The following is a 23629-nucleotide window of genomic DNA, read 5'->3' as shown; positions in this document are numbered from 1 at the left end:
ATATGTCTGCATTTATGCCAGTACCACACTCTTCTGATTTCGGTAGCTTTGTAACATGTATTGAAATGAGGAAGTTTAAGTCTTCCAACTTTGTTCTTCTTTTTTAAAATTATTTTGGCCATTTGAGGTTCCTTGGTATTCCATATGAATTTTTGAATGGATTTTTCTATTTCTGCAAAAAATGCCATTGGGGTTTCGATAGAGATTGCATTGAATCCGTAGGTCATTTTAGGTAGTTTTAACATGTTATCCATATTCAGTCTTCCAGTATATGAGCATAAGATGTCTTTCCATTTTTTTGGTGTTTTTAAAAAATTGTTATCATTAATGTTTATAATTGTCAGTGTACAGCTCTTTCACCTCCTTGGTTAGGATTGTTCCTGAATATTTTATTCTTTTTAATGCTGTAGTAGATGGAGTTGTTTACCTAATTCCCATTTCAGGTTGTTCATTGGTAATGTACAGAAATGCAGCTGATTTTAGTGTGTTGACTTTGATTCCTCCAACTTTGCTGAATTTGCTTATTTGTTCTAACAGATTAAAAAAACTCCTTAGGAATTCCTTACATGTAAGATCGTGTCATCTGCAAACAAGATAATTCATTCCTTCATTCTCAATTTGGATGCCTTTTCTTTCTTTTTCTTGCATAATTGCTCTGGCTGGGACTTCTAGTACTGAGTTGAACAGGATGGCCAGAGTGGCCATCCTTGTCTTCATCCTGTGTTTAGAGGAAAAGCTTTCAGTCTTCCACTATTTTATGTGACGTTAGCTGTGATTTTTTTTCATGCATGGCCTTTGTTATGTTGAGATGGTTTCCTTCTCTTCCTAGTTATTAAGTGTTTTTTTTTTTATCATGAAAGACTGTTGAATCTTGTTAAATACATTTTCTTCATCAATTAATATGAACATATGGTCGATTTCTACCTGATTTTTAATTGGTTGAAGTTTATACGTTGAACTATTCTTGCATTCCAGAAATCCCACTTTGTTGTGATGCATAATCTTTTCAATGTGCTGTTGAATTCAGTTTGCTAGTGTTTTATTGAGGCTTTTTGTATCCATATTCATCAAGGCTGTTGGTCTTTAGTTTTCTTCTAGTGTTTTCCTGGCTCTAGAATCAGGGTAAGTTTGGCTCATTTATCGTATTTTTCAGTTCCACAATTTCTTTTTCAGTTTCTATCTGTTGATATTTTCATTTTGTGCATGCATTTCCTGATTTTGTTCAGTTGTCTTATTTGTCTTCTCTTTTAGCTCACCGAATACCTTTAAGAAATTGTTTTGAATTCTTCATTAAGAAATTCAGCAATCTGCTTTTCTTTTAGGGTCCATTCTGGAGTTTTACTTTGTTCCTTTGATTGGGCCATGTTTCCTTGTTTCTTTGTCTGCTTTGTGATCTGTTGTTGAGATTTGGCCATTTGAAAAAAAAACTGTCTCCTTACCTGGTCTTTATGGACCAGGTTTGTTCAGAGGAATATCTTCACCAGCCACCCCACTGGAAGTTTGGGACCTCTCCATCCTTTTGTAGTGAGGACTCTTCTCTAGACCTGTGTGTGTGCTTTTAAGTGTCTCCATTTCCATACGCTGCCTGTCCGTCCTTCTTCTCAAGAGCTTGTCGTTTCTTGCTCTCCCTGGCATCTGCCTCCTGAATTGCAGGCTCTGGAGCTGCTGTACTGTGACGCCTGCCTACGTTTTCAGGGTCTCCCAAACTCTGCTGCCATGCCCGGTAGTGCTCCAGGTCTGCAGAGACACAGGTCTGTCCGCCCCGCAACCTCCAGGCAAACCAGAATGTTGGGCACATAGCTCACTTGTTTCCATCTCAAGGGAGGAGCCCCCATAGGCAGGGTTTTCTCCCAGCTGCACCCGACTGCGCTGAGTTGGGGGAGAAGCGTGAGTCCGCAGAATGCCATGAACTTTCCTCCCTTTTTCAATGGAATCCCTGCTTGGTTCTGTATTGGCGTGGGTTTTCCATTGGCCCCTGGCTCCCTGGCTCCCCGCCTCCCTGCCCTCGTTTCCTGAGACAAGAGAATGAGGAAAGGCAGAGGAAAGAAGCAAGAGACTGGTCTTAGGTTGGACGTTTTTATATGATTATTAGGAAATAAAGTGAATAAAGCAAATACTGATAGGGGTGAAACAAAGGGGGAACAGGAAGGGAAGAGTCAATAGGACTTACTTCAGCAGGTGGAAATCTTTAGATAGTTATTAAGAAATGGGATGAATAAAATGGACATTGATGGGATTAAAACAAAGGTTTTAATACAGCCCTGCTAAAGGTTAGGTGGACCAAAGGGACCTCCTGCTGGTCCCCCAAAATTTGGGGGTCCCATACAAGTCTGCTCTGTTTACCTCAGTTTCGAGAAATGAAAAGCCAGAAGGCAGAGAATACAATGAGAAACAGCACCAGCGGTCGCCTGGGGCAGTGGGTAGGCACATTAAGTTAATAAGCGACAGAAGGGTGAGGGTCACTTGGCTCAACCCTGGCTGAAAACACTTGGATAGGCCTACTGGCCTGGTTCCCTGCCCAAGCAAGGCTGTGAGATGGGTTCTGGGGTGCCTGGGTTTCCTGGTAAGCCCTCTTTGATGGCTGGGACTGGGTAGTGTCCTCAGCAGTAGGCAGTGCTAGGAAATAATTAGCTTTGCTGCCTGGATGAGGCAGCAGAATAGGTGCTGAGACCAGCACAGCTCATTTGTTTGCACAATGAAATAGCTCGTGAGATGGAGCGACTAGTTTCATGATGCAGGTGGAGAGAGTCATGGGCTGTGGTCTCTGCTCAAGTGCCCCTGTGAGTGGGGCAATGGAGTGGGCTACCCAGCTTCCCATGTGCTGTTGTTAGGTTCCCTGGCGAGGCAGGTTCACAGCTGCGTTTAGCAGTGAGCAGGGATACAGTTAGGTGCCCAGTCAAGGCAGGGCCAAGATGTCTTTATTGATGATCTGCCTGTGATGCAGGAAAATGGATGTGGGGCGTGAGGAGGGCTGTGTGTCAGGTCTTGGTTGAGCCCCTGGGACGTGCCCCGCCAGGTGTGGGTCCTTGGCTTCACGCAGGAAAGAATTCAAGGGCAAGCTACGGTTGAGTAAAGGTGGATTTCTTTAGAGAGATGCATACTGCATTGGGTGTAAGGCAAGAGAAAGGCAAGGAACGGGGTGTGGGAATTGGGTGCTCAGGTTAAAGTAAAAGTAGGCACACACTTCATCTCCAAAGAGGAGGGTTCAAAAAAGGGCCACTAGGCATGATGGTGTCAGTTTTTATGGGCTCAGGAGCTTCACACGCCTACAGGTGGGACCATTTCAACTGCCCTGGGGAAGCGGCTGGGATTCCCGGGGATGGGGCCACCGCCCATTCTTTGGCCTTTTGCAGTTAGCCTTGGGGCTCTTGTGGCGCCTCCGGGCATGCTATGCTATTTGATCAGGCTGTTACAGTGAGCATATAATGAAGCTCAAGGTCTACTAGGAGTCCAACCTCTTAATCCTCAAGGCCAACTGGGATTTGAATCTTCCACCATTTTGCTGTTAAATTGCTGTCATTCCTTGAGTGGCTGTGCCCTGCCCCCTTCCCTCCTGTCTCACTTGGTTTCTTTAAACCTTACATTGTGGGCACAACGTGACCACCGGCTGGTGATGCGGGCTGGTAAAAGAATCTACCAGAGGCCAAGGAGACTTTAGGAAAATTTAACAGTTATGTTGCTACAGGCAACAGCGGACCGCACAGGCAAGAGGTGCGTGAGCGCCGAGGGGGACCGCGAGTGCTGAGGGTGGCCACGCAGAGTCTTTTATTTGGGGGGCGGGGGCTGTGAGTACCAGGAGTAGGGGGCTGCATGACTGGTTTGTGCACAGGTGCCTGACTGGTTTTAAGATCTGTCAGGGGCCATTCTGAATAACAGGGTTTACAACTCTGATAAGGGCAGGATGTGAGGCCCGGCCACCTAAGGTATTGTGAGATGCATTATTCCTTGGGGCAGTTTAGCTTTGTTAGGTTAAATGCACATCAAGAGAAGCTGTTTGGTAGCTTGCAGAAATGCAGGGATGTGAAGGGTCCCGCAGTGGGGAGGCCGGGTTAAGGTGTCCATAGGCCCCAGGCACACAGAGCGCCCAGGGGCCGGGGTTTTATGACTCTAGAGAGGGCCAGCCGGCTTCACACCTTTAACTGTTTTCAAAACTCCTACTAAGTTGGTTCAGGCAACTTCTGGTGGTTTTTTCAGTGTTTCTGTTGAGGGTGAGAGTTTCCTAGGTCTCTTGTTTCGTTGACGTCACTCTTGTTTTTGACTCGTTAAGTTGTTATTATGTGTTCTTAAATTTATATTTGATTTTGGTTTGTTGATGTTGTTTTGGTGTTTTGTTCTTTTTAAAATTTGCCTGATATTGGCCATTTGGTATTTTGGTATTTTTTGGTTATTTGGTATTTTTTATATTAAGTTTTTTTGGGGGGGTCTTTCCGTTTTATTTGTTTTTCATTTTAAACTTTTATTTGGTTCTTATTTTTTTTCTTTATTTTAAAATTTTTCTTTGGTTCCCTTTAACTGTACTTGAAGATTTTCTTTTCAAATTTATTGGTTTTTTTGTTCATATTGTTCCTTGTAATTTATAAAACATACGTATTTTATGTTCTCTTTCTCGTGGTTACGGGATCTGGATCTGTGGGTCTGATTCTCCTGTCCGTTGTTTCTGCTGGTTCCCACTCATGGTGCTTTGTTCCCTTGTTTATTTTGTGACCTTTCTTTCCCCAGCCGCCCCGACCCCTCCACCTCCAGACCAAGTTCATGTCCTTTGGAACTGTTACCAGTAGAGTTCTTTGATGTCTTTGTTGGAATATATTCCTTCTGAGGGATTTTGTTTATCTCCACCTCCCCCCACCCCGGCAGGGGGCACTACCGGTGAATGTCATTTGCAGTTAAAATTTTCACTTGTGGTTGTTGGGATCAATAAGAAATGTGAATTGGCTTATAAACCTTCATGGTTACAGATTCTTGGGAGATTCTTCACTCATGAAGTGGTAAGTTTAAATCAAGCATGTTCACTTTTCTGGCCACTTCTGCACAATGGGGTTATTTATCATTCATCTGCATTCCCGGGGTGCAATGCTTTGGCAGTGCCTCTATTCAGTCCTCCTCTGTTAGCCCTTTAAGTGGTCCTGTTTCTCGTCTCTAGATTACACGTGGCCCTCAGAATCACCTCAGTGTCACCTGGGCTCATGAGAGCTCAGGGTGAAAGCTAGCTAATGAATGAACTCACTTAGTAGGGTTACCTTTTTCTCATTGTTTTATGGGGGATTTTTTATGTGTTCTGGATATTGGTTCTTTGCTGCTTGTCTGCATCGTGAGTAATTTCTGACAGACCGCAGCTTTGGCGTTAGTTTTCTGTGCTTTGTTGTAAGATGTTATATTAGTCATTTATTACTGCACCACAAATTAGAAGCTTAGAAGCTTAAAAACGACAAACATTTTTGAATCTCTGTTCCTGCCAGTTGGGAATCCAAATGTGACTTAGCTGAGTTCCGGTTGGCCTGGGGTCTTTAATGAGGTTGCAGACAAACTGTCAGCAGGGTCTGTGGCCTCATCTGAAAGCTCGACTGGGCGGTTCCCTGTGGGTCAGTGGACTGAGGGCTTAGTCCCCTCTGGCTGTTGGCCAGGGACCTCCCTCAGTTCCTTGCCCTGTGGGCGTTTCCTCAGCTAGCTCAGAAACATTGTAGCTGTCTTCCTTTGGAGTCAGTGAGTGAGAGAGCAAGAGAGACAGTGTGCATAAGGTGGTTCATTTATAGTCTAATCTCAGAAGAGACATCCTATCACTTTTGCCATATTCTACTTGTTGGAATTAAGTCACAAGGTCCAGCCCACTCAAGGGAAGAAAATTATATAAGGGTGTGAATGCTGTGAGGTAGGGATCTTTGGGGACCATCTTGGACGCTGCCTACTACAGATGTGTTGCAAGTTTGATGTGGTTAAAATTATCCATTCTCCTTTAAGCTTCTGCGTTTTCTGTAAGAAAGGTAATCCTATGCTACGGTCATTAATGTACTTAAAAGTTTAAATGTTTTGCTTTTTTGTGATTAGTGCTGAATACGTCTAGGACTTAACTGTCTTAATACAGTAGCTACTGTCCACATATGACTGTTTAAATTAAAACGATTTAAAATTACACAAAATTAAAAATTCACTTTCTCAGTCATACCAGCCAGTGCCTGGCACCCAAGTGTGGCTCATGGCTGCCATGCTGGACAGCACTGATAGAAAACATTTCTGTCGCTTTGGCAAGTTCTGTTGGCAGCACTGACATAGGTCAGTTTTCAACCAGGAGAGATTTCTCCTCCCACCTTCCCCACCAGGGGGCACCTGGCAATGTCTAGACTGTAGAAACCTTTTTGCTTTACACAGTGAGGGGAGTGGTGGTTCTGTTGGTGTGTATCAAGTAGATGGAGGCCCAGGATCCTGTTAAACATCACGTAATACGTACGACAGGTCCCCTACAATCAAGACTCATCCAGCCCCAAATGCCAGTTCTTTTGACTACGGGAAACCCTGCCGCAGAACGTATTTTGCTGTGTGTCTGTGTAGTGTGAGATGGGGAGCCTCGTTCTTTTCCCTCTGATGAGCCAGCCAGCTGGACACCACTTCCTGTGTGTACTTGTCCATTTCCTTCTGGTTGGTAGTGAACCGGAGACGTTTTTTCCCCTTAAATGGTAGAGCAGATCCCATTGCCTGGCTAATTAAGATATAATTTTTGAAAACTGCCTTCTGTTGTCTTACAGATTTTTAGACCCTGTGAGTAAAGACAGCCTCATGTTCCCAGTATATCATGGCTTCATCTTCAAGGTAGGAGTCGTATCTGGTGAACGGCTTTCTGCAAGGACAGCTCACTCTTGAGCACATGGGGGTTAAGGGTGCTGAGGCCCCGTGCAGTTGGAAATCTGGGTATAACTTTAGAGTTGGGCCCTCTGCACCAGGAGTTCCAACCAACTGAAGATCGTGTAGTGTTCTCGCATGTATTTATTGAAGAAAGTCCACGTTTAAGTGGATTCAGGCAGTTCAGACTCACGTTATTCAAGGGTCAGCTGTGTTTACGCCTTTGCTTTCGAAAGGCCCAGTCTGTGACACTTGCAGCTCTTGGTCCTGCTGGTCTCCCTAAGCAGCTGGCATCTGTGATGCGCCAAGGAGGGAGAAGAAAGAGGAAGACTGGAGGAAAGACAGGCAGACAAAGGAGTGTGTATGGTGCGGTACGGGTACGGTTGTGTAGATCTGGTTCCGCACTGGATCTGAAAGCGTGATTTACTTTGCTCGTCTGTCAGCGCGGAATGTGGTTGTCCTTGGGGCTGGCTCAGTTCCTGCGGGCTCTCCCGCTGCAGGGGTTTGAACAGCCACGTGTGGAAAGTGTTCGGAGACCTGGGGGTGAGCAGCAGCTCGGATGGCGAGACCAGCAAAGACTGTGTAAAGACTGTGTGCCTGGCAGGCCTGAATCTGCCACTGCAAACCAGGGGAGGCCGTGCGAGGCGGGGAGATGACTGATGCCCTTTGAGAACATGTCTCAGTTCGAGGTCCGTGGGAAGGAAGGGCTTCTCAGGTTCCTCTCCTTTGAAGTCTGGCCTTCCTTCCTGGCCGGCCTGTGGAGAGCTTGAGGCACACCTCACCTCCCCAGAGGTCAGACCTCTTGCGCCCTAGCCTCCAGCATAGGGGCTGGCGGATTCAGTGCCCTGGAAGTAAGGTTGGAGTGAATTTCTTAACGCAGCCTAAACTCCAGAGTCTAAGGGTAGGTCTGCAGAGAAATAGCCTTCGTGGAAAAGCGTGCATCCTTCATCTGGGGCGGGGCTTTGCTCATGCAGAGGCCAGGGTACTGCTGCCCAGTTTCCCAAGTCTGGTCTGTTCTCATTGCTAGAGTGATGTATCTGACCCCCCCACTGCCATGCTTCACCCTCCTCGTGGGTTTCCTGTGATAGCTGAGCAGAACTGGAGGTCCTGATCAAGGCGCCTGGAGCCCTGTGGGGCCTTGACCTTGGACCCGACCACCCCTGTTCTGCTCTCATCCCCTCACTGCATCTGTAGCCTCACTGATCTCACTGTTCACAAACATCACGTCCCTTCAACCACAGGGCCTTGCACATGCTTGTTCTCTCTCTCTTCCCGGGACACGCTGTCTCCAGCTGTCTGCGGGGCTCACTCCTTCACCTCTCCAGGCCGCCTAACCTGTGAGCCTTCCCGCATCACCTGTCTAGCACCCCCCAGCCCTGTTCCTTTGCTGCACTCCCTCTCCCTTCTTCAGAATGGCCCTCATCACTATCTGGTTCCATCCTGCATAGCTGTGTGTTTGGTGATCTGTCATCCGCCTCCTCCGTCTGGAAACAAGTGCTCTGCAGGTCGAGGGTGGAGTGTGCCCACTGCCAGCCCCTCAGCACCTGCTCGTGGTTGGTGCTTCTCAAAGACAAGTATCTCTTGCCATTCATTTGGTTCCCACGTGGTCAGGGAGAGGTAGAAGGGGAGGGGTTTCCATGTTTCCAAATCTATTTGGCTTGTGAATTGCAATTAGTATGCAGTAGTGTGTCAGATATTGAGAGAGCCTTGTGAAAATCTGTCTGAATTGGTTTAGCTCCTGAATTTGGGTGGTTGAGTGTTCAAGCAGGGAGAGTTTGAGAATTTGGGAAGTAAGGAAACTTTGCCAAATGAATAAGAGAAAGGGAAGAGATAGATATGGCTAAAGTCTGAAAGTAGAGCAGCTGGGGCCACTGGGTCAGGGGACATCAGGGGACTTCAGTGGCCCAGGTTTCCAATTGCAGGTGATGCCAGTGGCCCTGATTCGTCACTAGAGGGTGTCCTCTATACAGAACATTTTATTTAACAAGGAAAGGGGTTATGAAATACCTCTTTAGAATGCCTCTTGTCATTAAAATACTTTTGCGCTTAAAGCGGTAATCTGTGTTTGTCTGGAAAATTCACTTATCTGGCGCTGTGCCTGGCAGTGCCCGGTCCGAGGTGCCATTGCAGCAGGAGCCCTCGTTGTGAGCAGTGTTTTACTGGGATTTTCTGCTAAAGCACCGGCTTTCCTGCGTGGCCTCTCTTCGTTCTGTTTCCTGTCACTGTAGCAACCTCACTCCTGGGAGAGGTGCTGGCTCAAAGCTCAAGTCCATGAAGTTTTTTTTTTTTTTGCCATTCATTCATTTTAATATAAATTTGTATCCAAATGTTATTTTAATTTTCATTTTTCTGGTTGTTTGTTGGTGATTTTCTGTATTTATTCATATGCTCGTTAGGCACCAAAGCTTCTTTCAAATGTTTACTGTTCAAATCCTTTACTCATCTTTTTTTTTTTTAATTTGGTCTCTTGCATTCTTGTGGATTAGCAAGCACCTTTTGAATACTGCAGACTCACCTCTTGAGTGTTAGCCAAGTTAAAGTAAAAAATACTCAATGACACATGTGAAAGATGGCAAAGAAGACCTGATTTTACAGTCTAGGAGAGAGATGGGGCTCAACTCCAAGTATGGCATGGGCAAGTGGGGATTTATAACTATGGAAGAGAGTTGGGGGGGTGGTCAGTGGGTGAAAAATTGCTAAGAAGAAATAGGGATAAAGGTGGTTCGGCTAAACCAACCTGAGTGAATTCTTGCTGAAGACAGGCCGGGATGATCAGATATTACTTGGGGGATGGTGGAGGATGAAGAATTTGAGCTATCGGGGCGAGGTTTCTAGTAAAAGTTTCATAGCAAGATTCTTGTTAAAACTGGATTTTACAAGGAAGTGCATAGATGGGACTAGGAGGAGGTTCAGGAGACTAATGTTGGCTCACACAAAGAATCTCTGTTAGCTATTACAAATACCTGTTCTTACTGAGCATCTATATGCTAGTTACATTTTTTATTTACTGGAAATCCTAAATGTTGATATAAAATTTGTTATCTTTTTGCCTCATGGTTTGTGATTTGGTGCTTTCAAAATAATTAACTTTCCTTTCATCGATTTCTATATTAAAGCAAAATTTGCATATAGTGAAATGAGCAAATGTTAAGTGTAAGACTTGAGTTTTACAAATGTGGATACCCATATAACTGGTACCCAAATCATGATATATATGTAATTTTTTCATTATCCCCGAAAGTTTCCATGCCTCTTGTCAGTCAGTCACCTCCAAACACTGTTCTGGTTTCTATTCCCATGTTTGCCATTTTGTAAATGGTCCCGTACAAAAGAATATACTCTTGCATTTATCTTTTACTTAACATTAATGAAGAGATTCATCCACATTGCGTGTACCAAAGTTCATTCTTTTTTTATTGTTTAATGTTCCAGAGTCTATTTATGTGCAAATATACAAGATTATGATTATACATTCTTCTATTCATAGTATTTGAGTTGCTTCTGATTTTTGGCTATAATGAATCAAGCTACTAAAAATACTCACGTACAAATGCTTTTGTGGATATGTGTTTTGAGTAATTTCCTAGGAGTGGAACTGAAGAAGTTTTTCCCCATTCTCATATGACAAAGCTATTATTCTGACATTTCTTTGACTTTGTTATTTACATCATCAATCCCTGTTAGTATATAGCTTAAATTAGGAATTTTGCTTTTTTCTCTCTCTAAAACTAAGCCACATTTTGCGATTTCATCTACTAGAAGAGCCACTCTTTTCTCTTCGAACTGTAGTTCCTTCTTTATTATATTTAAGTTTCTACGTATAGATGGTTCTGTTTCTTTGTACTCAATTTAAAAAAAAAACATTGGCCTATATCTTTATTGGCAGCATACAGTTTTTATTATTATGACTTTGTAGTATGACTTGGTATCTGGTGTGATGCTATCCTCAATGACATCATAGAAGTTTGACATAAGAAATATAAGACAGAGCAGATTTTTTCCCCCAGTAAGATGGGTTTTAATATAAAGAATTTGGTGCTTACAAAATCATTGGAATGACTGAAGTTGTAGGTTTGAGGCTGGGCCTCTTATAAAGATACTCTCACCCTACAGAACTGACTGAGGGGAGCTCCTCCTGCCCAGGAGGCTTCTAGAAGGACTGTCCAATTAAGGATTCCGCACCCCCTACCAACAATGTCTATGAGGCTGGAGAATGGACAGCAGAATGCTTATGTGGAGAAAATTCCTCTGTGAGCCTGATTTTCAGAGGAAGAGCCATAAAAAGGCCTCTTCTCACTTTGGGCAGCACCTAATTTGCAGCTTGAATATTGGTGGAAACTGAGTCAGAGGAAGATGGTAATTGCTTTCCTTTCTCTGAAAAGAAGGTAGAATAGATGTTGCATTGCCCATCAACTGTGTCCAGAACATGCTCTCTTCATCACTCTTCGTTTCAAAATTGATTTAGCTCTTTGAGGACTTTTCCCTCCCATACTCATTAAAAATATAATTTGTTAATTTTATCAGAAGTGCCAGCTTGAATTCTGATTGGGATAACATTGACTACCTAGAGGGCAAACAATGCTATGTTAATGCAAATACACTATTCCAATCAAAAATTGTTTGTAACTGTACTTATTCAACTCTTTAATGTGTTTTAATAAGTTGTAATTTTTGTTTTTTTCTTGCATTCTTTTGTTAGGTTGATTTCGAGATACCATTTAAAACAGCAAATCTATGAAGTGCATTATTGTCTAGCCTGGTATTGTTGAAATGCTACTGACTTTTGTAAGGTCATTTTGTGTCCACCAGCCTTGCTGACTTTCTCATTTATTTTAAAGGTTTGTTAATGTTACTGGGTTTTCTACATAGTTAACACATCAGCTATAAAGTTAAAGATTTTTCTCTTCCTTTTCATTTCTTGCAAAGCCTACTTGTTTCTTATTTCATTTTTATTAACCTTGCTGTATGTTTTTGATATATTGCTTTTATCAAAATAAGGAAGTTCCAACTTACAATACATTTTATGAGGATTTTTATTGTTAATGTGGCTCAATATTATCAAATGGATTTTTTGAAACTATAGAGAAAATCTTGTATTGTTTTCTTAGGTTCTAAGGTGGTAAATTATGTTAATAGACTTTGTATTGATGACCTACCCTGTTTGGTATAAAACCTTATTGATTGTCATGTGCTTTTTGTTGTTGTTTTGATTTACTTTTTATTGAAGTATAGTTGATTTACAATATTATATTAGTTTCAAGTGTACAGGATAGTGAGTCAGTATTTTTATAGATCATGCTCCATTCAAAGTTATTACAAGAAAGTATCTATAATTTCCTGTGCTATCTCCTTGTTGCCTATCTGTTTTATACATGGTAGTTTCTCTCTCTTAATCCCATACCCTTAACATGTCCCTCCCCCTTTTCTCTCCCTTTTGGTAACCACTAGAATGTTTTCTGTATATGTGAATTGGTTTCTGTTTTGTCTATATATTCATTTGTATTATTTTTTAGATTTCATATATAAGTGGTATCAAATAGTATGACTCTTTCTCTGTCTGACATTTCACTAAACATAATTTTCTCTAGGTTCATCCATCTTGTTGCAAATGGTAGAAATTCACTCTTTTTATGACTGAGTAATATTCCAAGTAATATTCCATTTTATCTAGATCATAGATAGAGTAGATATAGTATAAATATATATGTCTCACAGCTTCTATATCCTTTCATCTGTTGAGGGCACTCAGGCTGTTTCTATTTCTTCGCTATTGTGAATAGCGATGTTGTATAAACACTGCAATATGTGTGTCTTTTTGAATTAGTGTTTGTATTTTTGGTTTTTTTCCAAATATATACCTAGGAGTGGAATTGCTGGATCATATGTAGTTCTATTTTCAGATTTTTGAGGCATCTCCACACTGGTTTTCATGGTGGCTGCACCAATTTATGTTTCCACCAACAGTGTATAATGGTTTCCTTTTCTCCACATCCTCTCCAACGTTTGTTATTTGTAGTTTTTTTGATGCTAGCCATTCTGACAGGTGTGAGGTGATATTTCATTGCTGCTTTGATTGGCATTTCTCTACTAATTAGTGATGTCAAGCAACTTTTCATGTGTCTGTTAGCCCTCTGTATGTTTTCTTTGAAAAAAATCTATTCAGAACTTCTGCCCATTTCTTGACGGGTTGTTTGTTTGATATTGAATTGTATGAGCTTTTTATATAGTTTGTGTATTAACCACTTGTCAGCCACGTCATTTGGAAATATTTTCTCCCATTCTGTAGGTTGTCTTTCCATTTTGTCAGTGATTTCCTTTGCTGTGCAAAATGTTTAGGTTTAATAAGGTCCATTTTGTTTGCTTTTGCTTTTATTGCTTTTGCCTTTGGAAACTGATCCAAAAAATATTACTATAATTTATGTCAAAGAGTATTCTGTGTATATTCCCTTCTAGGAATTTTTTGGTTATGGATCTTACATGTAGGTATTCAAATATGCAAAAATCAGCCATTATCTCAGTACTCTGGCAAACATACATTTCTAGGCTTAACTTAGTATCTGCTATTTTAATGACAGAATATTGATAATCTATTAATTCAGTCAACAAATCTTTGTATATCACCAATGTCTGATGTTACCTGAATTCTGCTTGATTTAAAAAAATCTTTTACTTCATGTACAGTAGAATTTAATGCCCAGTTATGTTCAGTAATATTAATGACATCAAACTCTAACTAGGTTCCTACTAAGGTAAGAAGTTTATGCTCCTACTTTTTTTAAACTTTAAAATACAAACATCCCTTAGAAGGTTAAATCTGTGAATCATTAATAACCTCAAGGACAATTACTTTAGTAGATTCTTTCTTCATTGACCAATTTAGGAAAATGAAATCATGAGAAAACTGGACTCTAGGAAGGCAGAAAAAGAACAGAAGACGGGGACGCTGAAATTAAATTTTACCTGATTTTACAATCTATCCTACTAATAATCATTACATCAAAATCTGACCACTTTTGAGTATTATCCAGAAATCTCTATAACAGAATATATTCTGTAAAAGAAAAGGCTCCCTTCCTCTGCAAATCTGATTTACTTTGTATTTAACAAATTCTATTCTCTGCTTAGTGGTCCTACATGTCAATATCTAACAATGTTTCTTTAACTGTAAACACCAACACTGAGGAAATGACTTCTCTGAATAAAGCCAGTAAACAAGTGTGGAGCTCATAGTCTGAGATAGTTTACATGCAGCCCTATGTAGAAACAGGACAACAGACCAATGTTGGGGATCTGATGACAGCGGAAAAAGACCAAAGTAATGCTATGCTTGTTGTACAACAGGTGTAGTGAAAGAATTGATTAACTGAATTATGAGCCTGGCTCTATTGCTAACTATTGCATAACCACAGTGTAATCACATTGTCACCCTGGTCACAACATCATCATTCAGTCTGTGTTTGATTCTCATAAGAATGATTTTAATTTATGGGAAAACCCTAAGAGTAATATGTACAACAAAAATTTCTTTTCTTTCTTTAAATTTTTCTTTTTTTATTTATTTTGTTGAGGGGAGGTAACTAGGTTTATTCATTTACTTTTATTTTTGGAGGAGGTACTGGGGATTGAAATCAGGACCTTGCGCATGCTAAGAAAGTGCTCTATCACTTGAGCTATCCACTCCCCCCAGAATTTCTTGAATAGTGGTGAAGATTACATTGCCCTATATGTACATGGATGGCAAGACAGCAGGGTTTGGAGGACCCTGTTTGGTCTGGCTCAGAGGACCAGGGTCGATAGTCCTAGTACTGCACATGGATGTTCATAAGCTGCTGATGCTACTTGGGCTCAATGGAGAGTCTGCACCCTCCCATTATTAAGGTCTTTCTACCTTTTTGTCCCCACCTACCTCTTCTGGTGACTCAGGAAACTTGCATTCCCAATTTTGATCAATTACAGCCTTGGAACTTTCCTGATTATTAAAAATGACACACTGAGATCAAAGATCACACTACAGACATTTTGCCCCATCATCAGCCTGGCCCCTGTGGTCAATTTCCAAATTGCATTCTGTAACTACGACTGCCAATTTCAAAGGAAAAGAGAAGTTTGACAAAATGGAAAGGCAGGCTTGGTTTTCATGGCAAGGAAAGCTAGAAAAGGAGATGAAAATATTTGGAGGGAGGTAACAGTCTCTTTCTTTATGTTTTCCTTTAGTTGCCTGAAAGACAATCAAAAGCAGCTCGGGAAGGAGAATCCAGATGTGAAAAGTAAATGGTAAGAACACAGCATATCAGAGCATTTCCCTCTCCCAAAGATTAACTTCCAGAATCTCTGTCCCAAGAGAGCTAACACCTTATGTTAGACCTCTTAGAACCACAATGATCCAATTCTTTGGTGATTGCTTCTAAGACCTTCGCAGAATGTTGGATGGGGACTCAACCTAAACATGAAAGATGGGGTATTAGTGGGTATACATATTTTGTTTTTTAATAGCTATATAAAGCAAATGCATGAATGTATAGCCGAAATAAAAGATGTTTGGTTTTGGTTGGCTATTTGTAATGGCCACACTTTTAGCATATTCTTTATGCTTAGCCAGAATAGTCTTTGGGAAATACATGTCTAATTATGACTTTCCCTTAAGACTCTTCAATGGTTCTCTCTTACATCAGAATAAAATCCAAATTCTTCACCTGAGGCTTCAATGAGGATTGACACCTGTGCACCTCTCAAATCTCCTATCTCACCCTGCAGACTCACCCATTATCTCCCAGGGAGTCACACTCTTCAAGCCACCAATCATTTTCACCTCAGGACCCTGGTACATACAGCTCTGTTAGGGCTCATGGTTTTTGTTTTCCTTGCTTGTGCTTGATATCATCTCTTCTGGAGATGCTGGCTCTTGTGATTACTCTGAAAAATCTCCCTGACTAGACTATGTGGTAATGCTTTTTCCACACCTGGTGGATTTCCTGCACTGCCCACCTCACCTCCCCCACTTATATAGGCCATGCCTTTATCTTAACTTGTAACTTTACATATATATGTATATATATATATATACACACACACATACACACACACACACACCCATACATACATACATATAATTTATTTATTAATAGACTTTATTTTTTGAGCAGCTTCAGGTTCACAGCAGAATTGAGCAGAAAATAGAGTTGGCACATAGCCCTCCCCACCCACACACATATACTCCTCTACCCTCAGCATCCCTCATCAGTGTGGCATATTTGGTACAACTGATGAACCAACATGGGCACATTATTATCAACCAGAGTCCATAGTTTACATTAAGGTTCACTCTTGATGTTGTACATTCTATGGATTTTGACAAATGCATGACATGTAGCCACCACTATAGTATCATATAAAATACTTTCATTGCCCTAAAAATCTCTTGTGCTCCATCTATTTACTCCTCCCTCGTAACTTTATATTTGTTAATTTAGCTTTTTATAGTCCATCTTCCTCTACAGGCCATGTGTTTGTCGAAGCACTAACCACCGTTTGACTTACAAGTGCCTATCTGTTGCCCAACCCTCACAAGACACTCAATGGAAAAAAGGAAAAAAAAATAGTGAAAAAAACAATCTTATACCTGGACAGCGGTATCTTGCCTTGGCTTCGATGAACAGAAAAACACCCTGACTTGTTTATCGGTCATGGGCTTTTCATATCTTTGCACTCAACCTCTTTCCTAATCATTCCATTTCAAGGTCTGGGTTTCTACCTCTGAGATGGCCCCTCCTGCAGCTACAAAGCATAAAAGGATGAGGGATTGAGAGGAAGGCCTAGGTGTTTGCTGGTGATGTGAAACAATGTTTGCAGGAATCAGTCATTTCCTACATCTTTCATATCTGCTTTCTCTGCACAAAGGAAAAAGTAGAAACGCTAGAGGGACTATGCCTGCCCTGTGACTCTTTGCAACTCTCCTTTACATTTTGTGGTTGGAAAGGAGATAGCAAGTATCTGGTAATGTTATAGAATCAAGTTTCTGATTCTTATCTGCAGTGTTTTCCCCACAGATGTTCTGGGATTCATTATTTATTCTTGAAGTTCAGAAGGCATTACGTATCAATGTTCCATATGATTTGTGCATTTTTCCCTATAAAATCAATATTCAGCTTCAAGTCTTTAAGTTTTATTTTTATATATTTGAACACTTTTGTTTTATTTGTTTGGTTCTCACCTCCAGAAATAACAACTATGTTTATATTAGGCCTTCTTTTTTCATAATTAACGACTTGACCTCCTCATTTTATACCATTTAATTTTCCAGTGTGCTTTACATGCTACTGCTTTGTTTCTAGAGGAACTGATTTTACTTTTCCATGTTTTTAATGCTGTTTTAATTTCTCTAAAATGTTGTCATTTCTTTCAGTTGTTTTCCTGATTTATGCTGGCCCACTTTCCCTCTCCATGTCTTATTATTCTTAATATTTAATAGCAGATAATCACTCTTTATCTGCCTTTAATAAACTATTTGTGCTATTTTTGTGTTATGTTTGTTATTCAGGTCATTTTTGAGATAAAGTGATATGTATGTGTACATCTGGGCATTTGCTTGGGGAGGGTGCAGAGGAGAAGTAACTTAAGATTCAGGCTTTGATTTTAGTATGAGTCTCAGACTGCCTCCTCACCAAATACTCTCCCTCTGCCCTGGGCACATCCCTGTTCTGCGTGTATTACCTTCTTTGCAGTGGACAGGTCATTTGAGGTTGTATCCTTTGCCATCTCCATTTTTCCTCTCAAGTTTAGCAGTCCGGGAAGCAAACAAAAGGTGATGTGTTGGCAATCCCAACCCCTTTGTCTCTTCTCTGTTTTCATAAAGAATTGTGTCCCTGTGGAAATAATCTCTATTTCTCTCATCATTAGCCCACATAATGTATGTCACCGTAAATTGGCAGTTAGAATTTCTAAGACTTCTCATTTGTCTTTGAAGATACATACTCTCTCATGAAGAATAGCAGAGAAACAAATTGTGTTTCAGTATTCTTCATTGAATCATTCCTGATTTCACCATACTGCACATATGTTCTCTGTACATATGATAATATACAATATGCATGGTCTAAGAATTTAGTAATTCCTGAAGTTTCATAAATTATGGAGTCTGTTCTTCACATTTTTCATTATTATCCTACATTTTTGTGGTTTTTCTTTTTTCAGCTTTACTGAAGTAACTTGTCATGTAAAACTTTAAGATATTTAGAGTATTTGATGATTTGATATATGTACACATTTGGAAAGTATTTTTCCACTGAAGTAATTCACACACCCATCACTTCACACATTTGCCTTGTTTTATGTGAGAGCGTTTAAGGTCTACTCTCTAGCCATTTCAATTATATAATACGGTGTTATTAACTATATTTCATACTTTTTCAGAAAGAGACAAAGTAAGCAGGCTTTTAATTTTACTTAACCTTTGAAATGTAATCTAGCAATGACGTTAGGTTAAGAGCAAAGAAACATTCCTTTCAAGTGCAATTTTAGCTTTGAGAACTGGAGTGTCTCATGTTATTATCTCTTTCCTTTGTAGGCAGGAAATGACTACACTTGAGAGAGAAAATCAAGGTCAAGATAAGAAAAGTAAGTCATTGCTTCAGAATATTTCTCATACTAGGGATGCTGTAAATCACTCTATTTCTAGCACTTACAAATGTTGCTCAACATCTCCCTCTTGAAATTCTTCCTTCCTCCATTTGTTTTGACACCACATTCCACTGTTTGGGTTCTCAATTGCTGCCCACTTCTCTACGATCCAGTGCTACCCTTTCTTGGGTACATCTAAGATGCCAGTGCTTCTTAGGTGACCCAGATTTAGAATCTTTCTACTCTCTTGAGAAATTTGTGTATGAATGATTTTACTTCTTCTACTCTTTGGTAGAATTTTCTTGGAAAAATCATCAAGGAAAGGTCATATGTATTGTGAATAATTTTTTAACATATAGATGTAAATGCTTTTGTAGTTATAGACTATCTCCATTTTCTAATTCATCTTGTCAGATTTGAAATTCTCATCAAATTTGTCGTTTTCAACTAAAATTCAGAAGCCCTTAGCTTAAAATTGTTAATCATATTCTTGTATGTATTTAATGTTTGCAGGATCTATAATGATGTCCTCTGATTTCTAACAATGTTTCTGTGTGTGTGTGTGTATGTGTGTGTGTGCGTGCACGCGTGTTCGTGTGTGCACGTGTGCACATGCAGATTTTCTATTATTTGATTAATCAGTTTTACTAGAACTGATTTATGTGAACTCTTTACTAGAGTTCCTTTATTTCACTAATATTTTTATGGAATCAGATTTTGTAACTCATTAATCATTTATCACAAGAGATGCTCTCTTTCTGGGCCTAATTCCAACTGGTATACAGCTTACCCAAATTCTAAGAGGCTCATCAAAAATTGTGCTATTTTGATTTACAGGAAGAGGAGATGCAAGTTGAATCCGATGTAGTTATCCTGAAATAATTCAGGCTACTAACCCCCCTCAAACTTCAGTGAGGTGCAGATTCTTTCATTTTCCTTTGGCAACCTATGTGTTTAAAGTGGCCTGAGGTACCTGCTCCTTTCCGTTCACTAGGACCTATCAGCTTTATGTCCTCCATGTAGTAGACCATTAATACGTCCTGTGGGTATATGAAATGATCAATGTTTGTGCAAGTCAGATTTTGACAGAGAGACAGAAACTGCTGAAGCTCTGAGACACACCAAAGAAGCAGCACTGGTGTCCCTCCACATGAAAGCAAATGTATCTAGATATCTGTCATTCTGCTGCTTTAGTGAAGTAAACAGACCTTATCCGAACAGTAAATGCAATCAAAGTTGCCATGTAATTAAATCTGAGAAACTGTCCAAGACCTAGCCATCCTTTACTAAGGCCAAAATATAAAGAAGATTCTTTCAGGGCAGTCTCCTTGGTCCCTTAATCAGTTCTTGAACCACAAATTTAAAGACACTGACTAAAGAATTTGAACATGACACAAACAGATGGAAAAATATACCAGTGTTCTTGGGTTGGAAGAATTAATGTTAAAATGATGATACTACCCAAGGCAACCTACAGATTGAAAGCAACCCCTATTAAAATACTAATTTTGGTATTTTTCACAGAACTAAAACAAATAAAAATTCATATGGAAATATAAGAGACCCCAAATAGCCACAGCAATCTTGAGAAGAACAGAGCAGAGGGAATCATGCACCCTGACTTCAGACAATAAGCTACAATCAATCAAAATAGCATAGTACTGACACAAAAACAGACATAGATCAAGGAACAGAATAGAGATCCCAGAAATAAACCTATACACTTCTGATCAATTAATCTATGTCACACAAAGGAGAAAATATAGTCTCTTCAGTGAGTGGTGCTAGAAAAACTGGGCAGCTTCATGTAAAAAAAATGACATCAGAGCTTTCTCTAATACTACATACGAAAATAAATGCAAAATGGATTAGAGACCTAAATGTAAGACCAGAAACTATAAAACTTCTAGGGGAAAATGTAGGCAAAACACTCTGACATAAATCACAGCAGTATATTTTTTGAATCTATCTCCTAAAGCAATGGAAATAAAAACAAAAATAAATAGGACCAAATTAAACTTAAAAGCTTTTTTTACACAGCAAAGGAAACCACTGACAAAACAAAAAACCACCTACTGGATGGGAGAAGATGTTTGCAAATCATATGGTTGACAAGAGGTTAATATTCAAACTATATAAACAGCTCATACAATTCAACATCAAAGAAACAAACAACCCAATTTAAAAATGGGCAGAAGAACTGAATAGATATTTTTCCAAAGAGGACATACAGATGGCCAACAAGCACATGAAAATATGCTGAATGTTGCTAAACATCAGGGAAATGCAAATCAAAACCACAATGACAATTATGGGTCTTCTGTGATTCCATATAAATTTTTGGATGATTTGTTCTAGTTCTGTGAAAAATGTCCTGGGTAATCTGATAGGGATTGCATTAAATCTGTAGATTGCTTTGGGTAATATGGCCATTTTAAGAATATTAATTCTTTCAATCCAAGAACATGGGATATCGTTCCATTTCTCTAAATCATCTTTAATCTCCTTAATCAGCATTTTGTAGTTCTCCACATATAAATATTTCACTTCCTTGGTCAGATTTATTCCTAAGTATTTTATTTTTTTGGATACAATTTTAAAAGGGATTATTTCTTTACTTTCCTTTTCTGATATTTCACTATTAGTGTAAAGAAGTGCCACTGATTTCTGTATGTTGATCTGTATTCTACCTTGCCAAATTCTTTTTTCAGCTCTAGTAGTTTTTGTGTACAGCCTTTAGAATACAGTACCATGTCACCCCCATATAATGACAATTTTACAAATCACCCTAAAATTTATATGGAAACACAAAAGACCTAGAATTGCCAAAGCAATATTGAAGAAAGAGAATTAAGCTGCAGGAATAACCCTCCCAGACTTCTGACCATACTACAGAGGTACAGGAATTCAAACAGCACGGTATTGGCACAAAAACAGATGTGGATCAATGGAAGAGAATAGAGAGCCTAGAAATAAACCCAGAGACCTATGGTCAATTAATCTTCTACAAAGGAGCCAAGAATATACTATGGAGAAAAGACAGTCTAGTCTCTTCAGCAAATGGTGTTGGGAAAACTAGACAGCAGCATGTAAATCAATGAAGTTAGAAGACTCCTTCACACCATACACAAAAATACACTCAAAATGTCTTAAAGACTTAAATATAAAACAAGACACTATAAACCTACTAGAAGAAAACATAGCAAAGCATTTTCTGACATACATCTTAGCAATGATCTCCTAGGGCAGTCTACCCAGGCAATAGAAATAAAAGCAAAAATAAACAAATGGGACCTAATTAAATTTATAAGCTTTTGCAGAGCAAAGGAAATCATAAGCAAAACAAAAAACAGCTTATGGAATGGGAGAAAATACTTGTAAATGATGTGACTGACAAAGGTTTAATTTCCAAAATATATAAACAGCTCATCCAAGCTAATAGAAAAAGTCAAACAACCCAGTTCAAAAATGGACAGAAGACCTAAACAAGCAGTTCTCCAAAGAAGACATAAAAATGGCCAATAGGCACATGAAAAGATATTCAATATTGCTAATTAGCAGAGAAATGCAAATCAAAACTACAATGAAGTATCACCTCACACCATTCAGAATGGCCATCATTCAAAAGTTCACAAATGACAAATGCTGGAGAAGCTGTGGAGAAAAGGGAACGCTCCTACACTGCTGGTAGGAATGCAGTTTGGTGCAGCCATTATGGAAAACAGTATGGAGATGCCTCAAAAAACTAAAAATGGACTTAACATATGACCCAGCAACCCCACTCTGGGACATATATCTGGAGGGAACTCTAATTTTAAAACACATGCTCCCCAGTGTTCATAGAAGCACTATATACAGTAGCCAAGACATGGAAGCAACCTAAATGTCCATCAACAGATGACTGGATAAAGAATTTATGGTATATTTATAGAATAGAATACTACTCAGCCATAAAAAAGAATAAAATAATGCCATTTGTATCAACATGGATGTCCCTGGAGAATGTTATTCTAAGTGAAGTAAGCTAGGAAGAGAAAGAAAAATACCATACGATATCACTTATACATGGAACTTAAAAAAAAAAAGGAAAAAGAGTACACAAATGAACTCATCTACAAAACAGAAATACACTCGCAAACATAGTAAACAATCTTATAGTTAGTGAGGGAAAGGGAGTGGGAAGGGAAAAATTGGGGAGTTTGAAATTTGCAAATGTTAACCACTATATATAAAAATAGACAAAAAAAGTTCTTCTGTATTGCACAGGGAACTATATTCAATATCTTCTAATAAGCTTTAATTAAAAAGGATATGAAAATGAATATATATATGTATATGCATGACTGGACATATGCTGTACATCAGAAACTGACACATTGTAACTGACTGTATGACAGTAAAAAAAAATCTTGAGGTGGGGAGAGTATTCAGGATTATCCAGGTTAACACAATATAAACACAAAGGTTCTTGAAAGGTAGAAGAGAGAAGCAGAAAAGACAAAGTCAGAGTGATGCAGCATGAGAAAAACTCAAATAGCCATAGTTGGTTTGAAGCAATGGAGACGGCCAAGATTAATAGGAGACGGCCAGCATTAATAGGAGACAATTACAACCTGAAATAGTAATGCTATTTTATAAGGGTCATTACTGAGGTCAGTTCCTAGGCAGCCGCTCTAGTTAATAATTTCAACTCTGAGCTAAAATACTGAGTCCAGATCTTCTGGTAAGTGCACCAATATCTAGATACTCATTCAGTCCCATAACGTGTGTGTTTTCCTTCATAATTTAAGACTCACAGAATCAATTCAATCGAATACCATGTTGTTGAATTCACCCTTTTGTTTATTTGATTTGGGCAGGTAGTTAATAAATATTAAAGAATAAAAAGGCATATATTCTCTTCCTGTTCTAATCTCTTCCATTTCAAGGGCATGCTTGGATCTGATTTTTATTTTCAGTCTGAATACAATGATGTGTTTTGTTGAGGTATACTGGCTGGCTTTCCTCTGCAAGATGACTTTCCGCAGGGTTTTTAATCAAGGAAGGAAGAGTCTCACTATTTATTCAGGATGAGAGGCAGTCCTTCATCTAAAAACATAGTCTTACTTGCTGGTTTTGGAATTCAGGTTAATTGCAGTCATCAGAAATTTCCTGATATTCCTGTTCTAATTCTAAGGTTCAT

General features: G+C 39.6%; 2 protein-coding genes across 12 annotated transcripts in view; one reads left to right on the top strand and one right to left on the bottom strand.

Moving 5' to 3' along the window:
* Positions 1–23629, bottom strand: part of LOC116278925 (adhesion G protein-coupled receptor B1-like) — a 113633-nt gene that overhangs the window by 79342 nt on the left and 10662 nt on the right. The window lies entirely within an intron of this gene.
* The window catches only part of LOC140690765 (germinal center-associated signaling and motility-like protein), a 34671-nt gene that overhangs the window by 7989 nt on the left and 3053 nt on the right, over positions 1–23629 (top strand). The window contains exons 2-4 of one of the 3 annotated variants that reach the window (XM_072952697.1): positions 6738–6801; positions 15046–15105; positions 18395–18444. In XM_072952697.1, the coding sequence (XP_072808798.1) occupies positions 6785–6801; positions 15046–15105; positions 18395–18444 (127 nt within the window). In that variant the 5' untranslated portion in view covers positions 6738–6784. Of the gene's footprint in view, positions 1–6737; positions 6802–10853; positions 11188–15045; positions 15106–18394; positions 18445–23629 lie in introns of those variants that run through there. The other 2 variants (XR_012066088.1, XM_072952693.1) reach the window with 2 other exon arrangements.

Source organism: Vicugna pacos, chromosome 3 (genome assembly GCF_048564905.1).
Source record: "Vicugna pacos chromosome 3, VicPac4, whole genome shotgun sequence".
Taxonomy (NCBI): domain Eukaryota; kingdom Metazoa; phylum Chordata; class Mammalia; order Artiodactyla; family Camelidae; genus Vicugna; species Vicugna pacos.
This window is presented reverse-complemented; position numbering and strand designations above follow the sequence as displayed.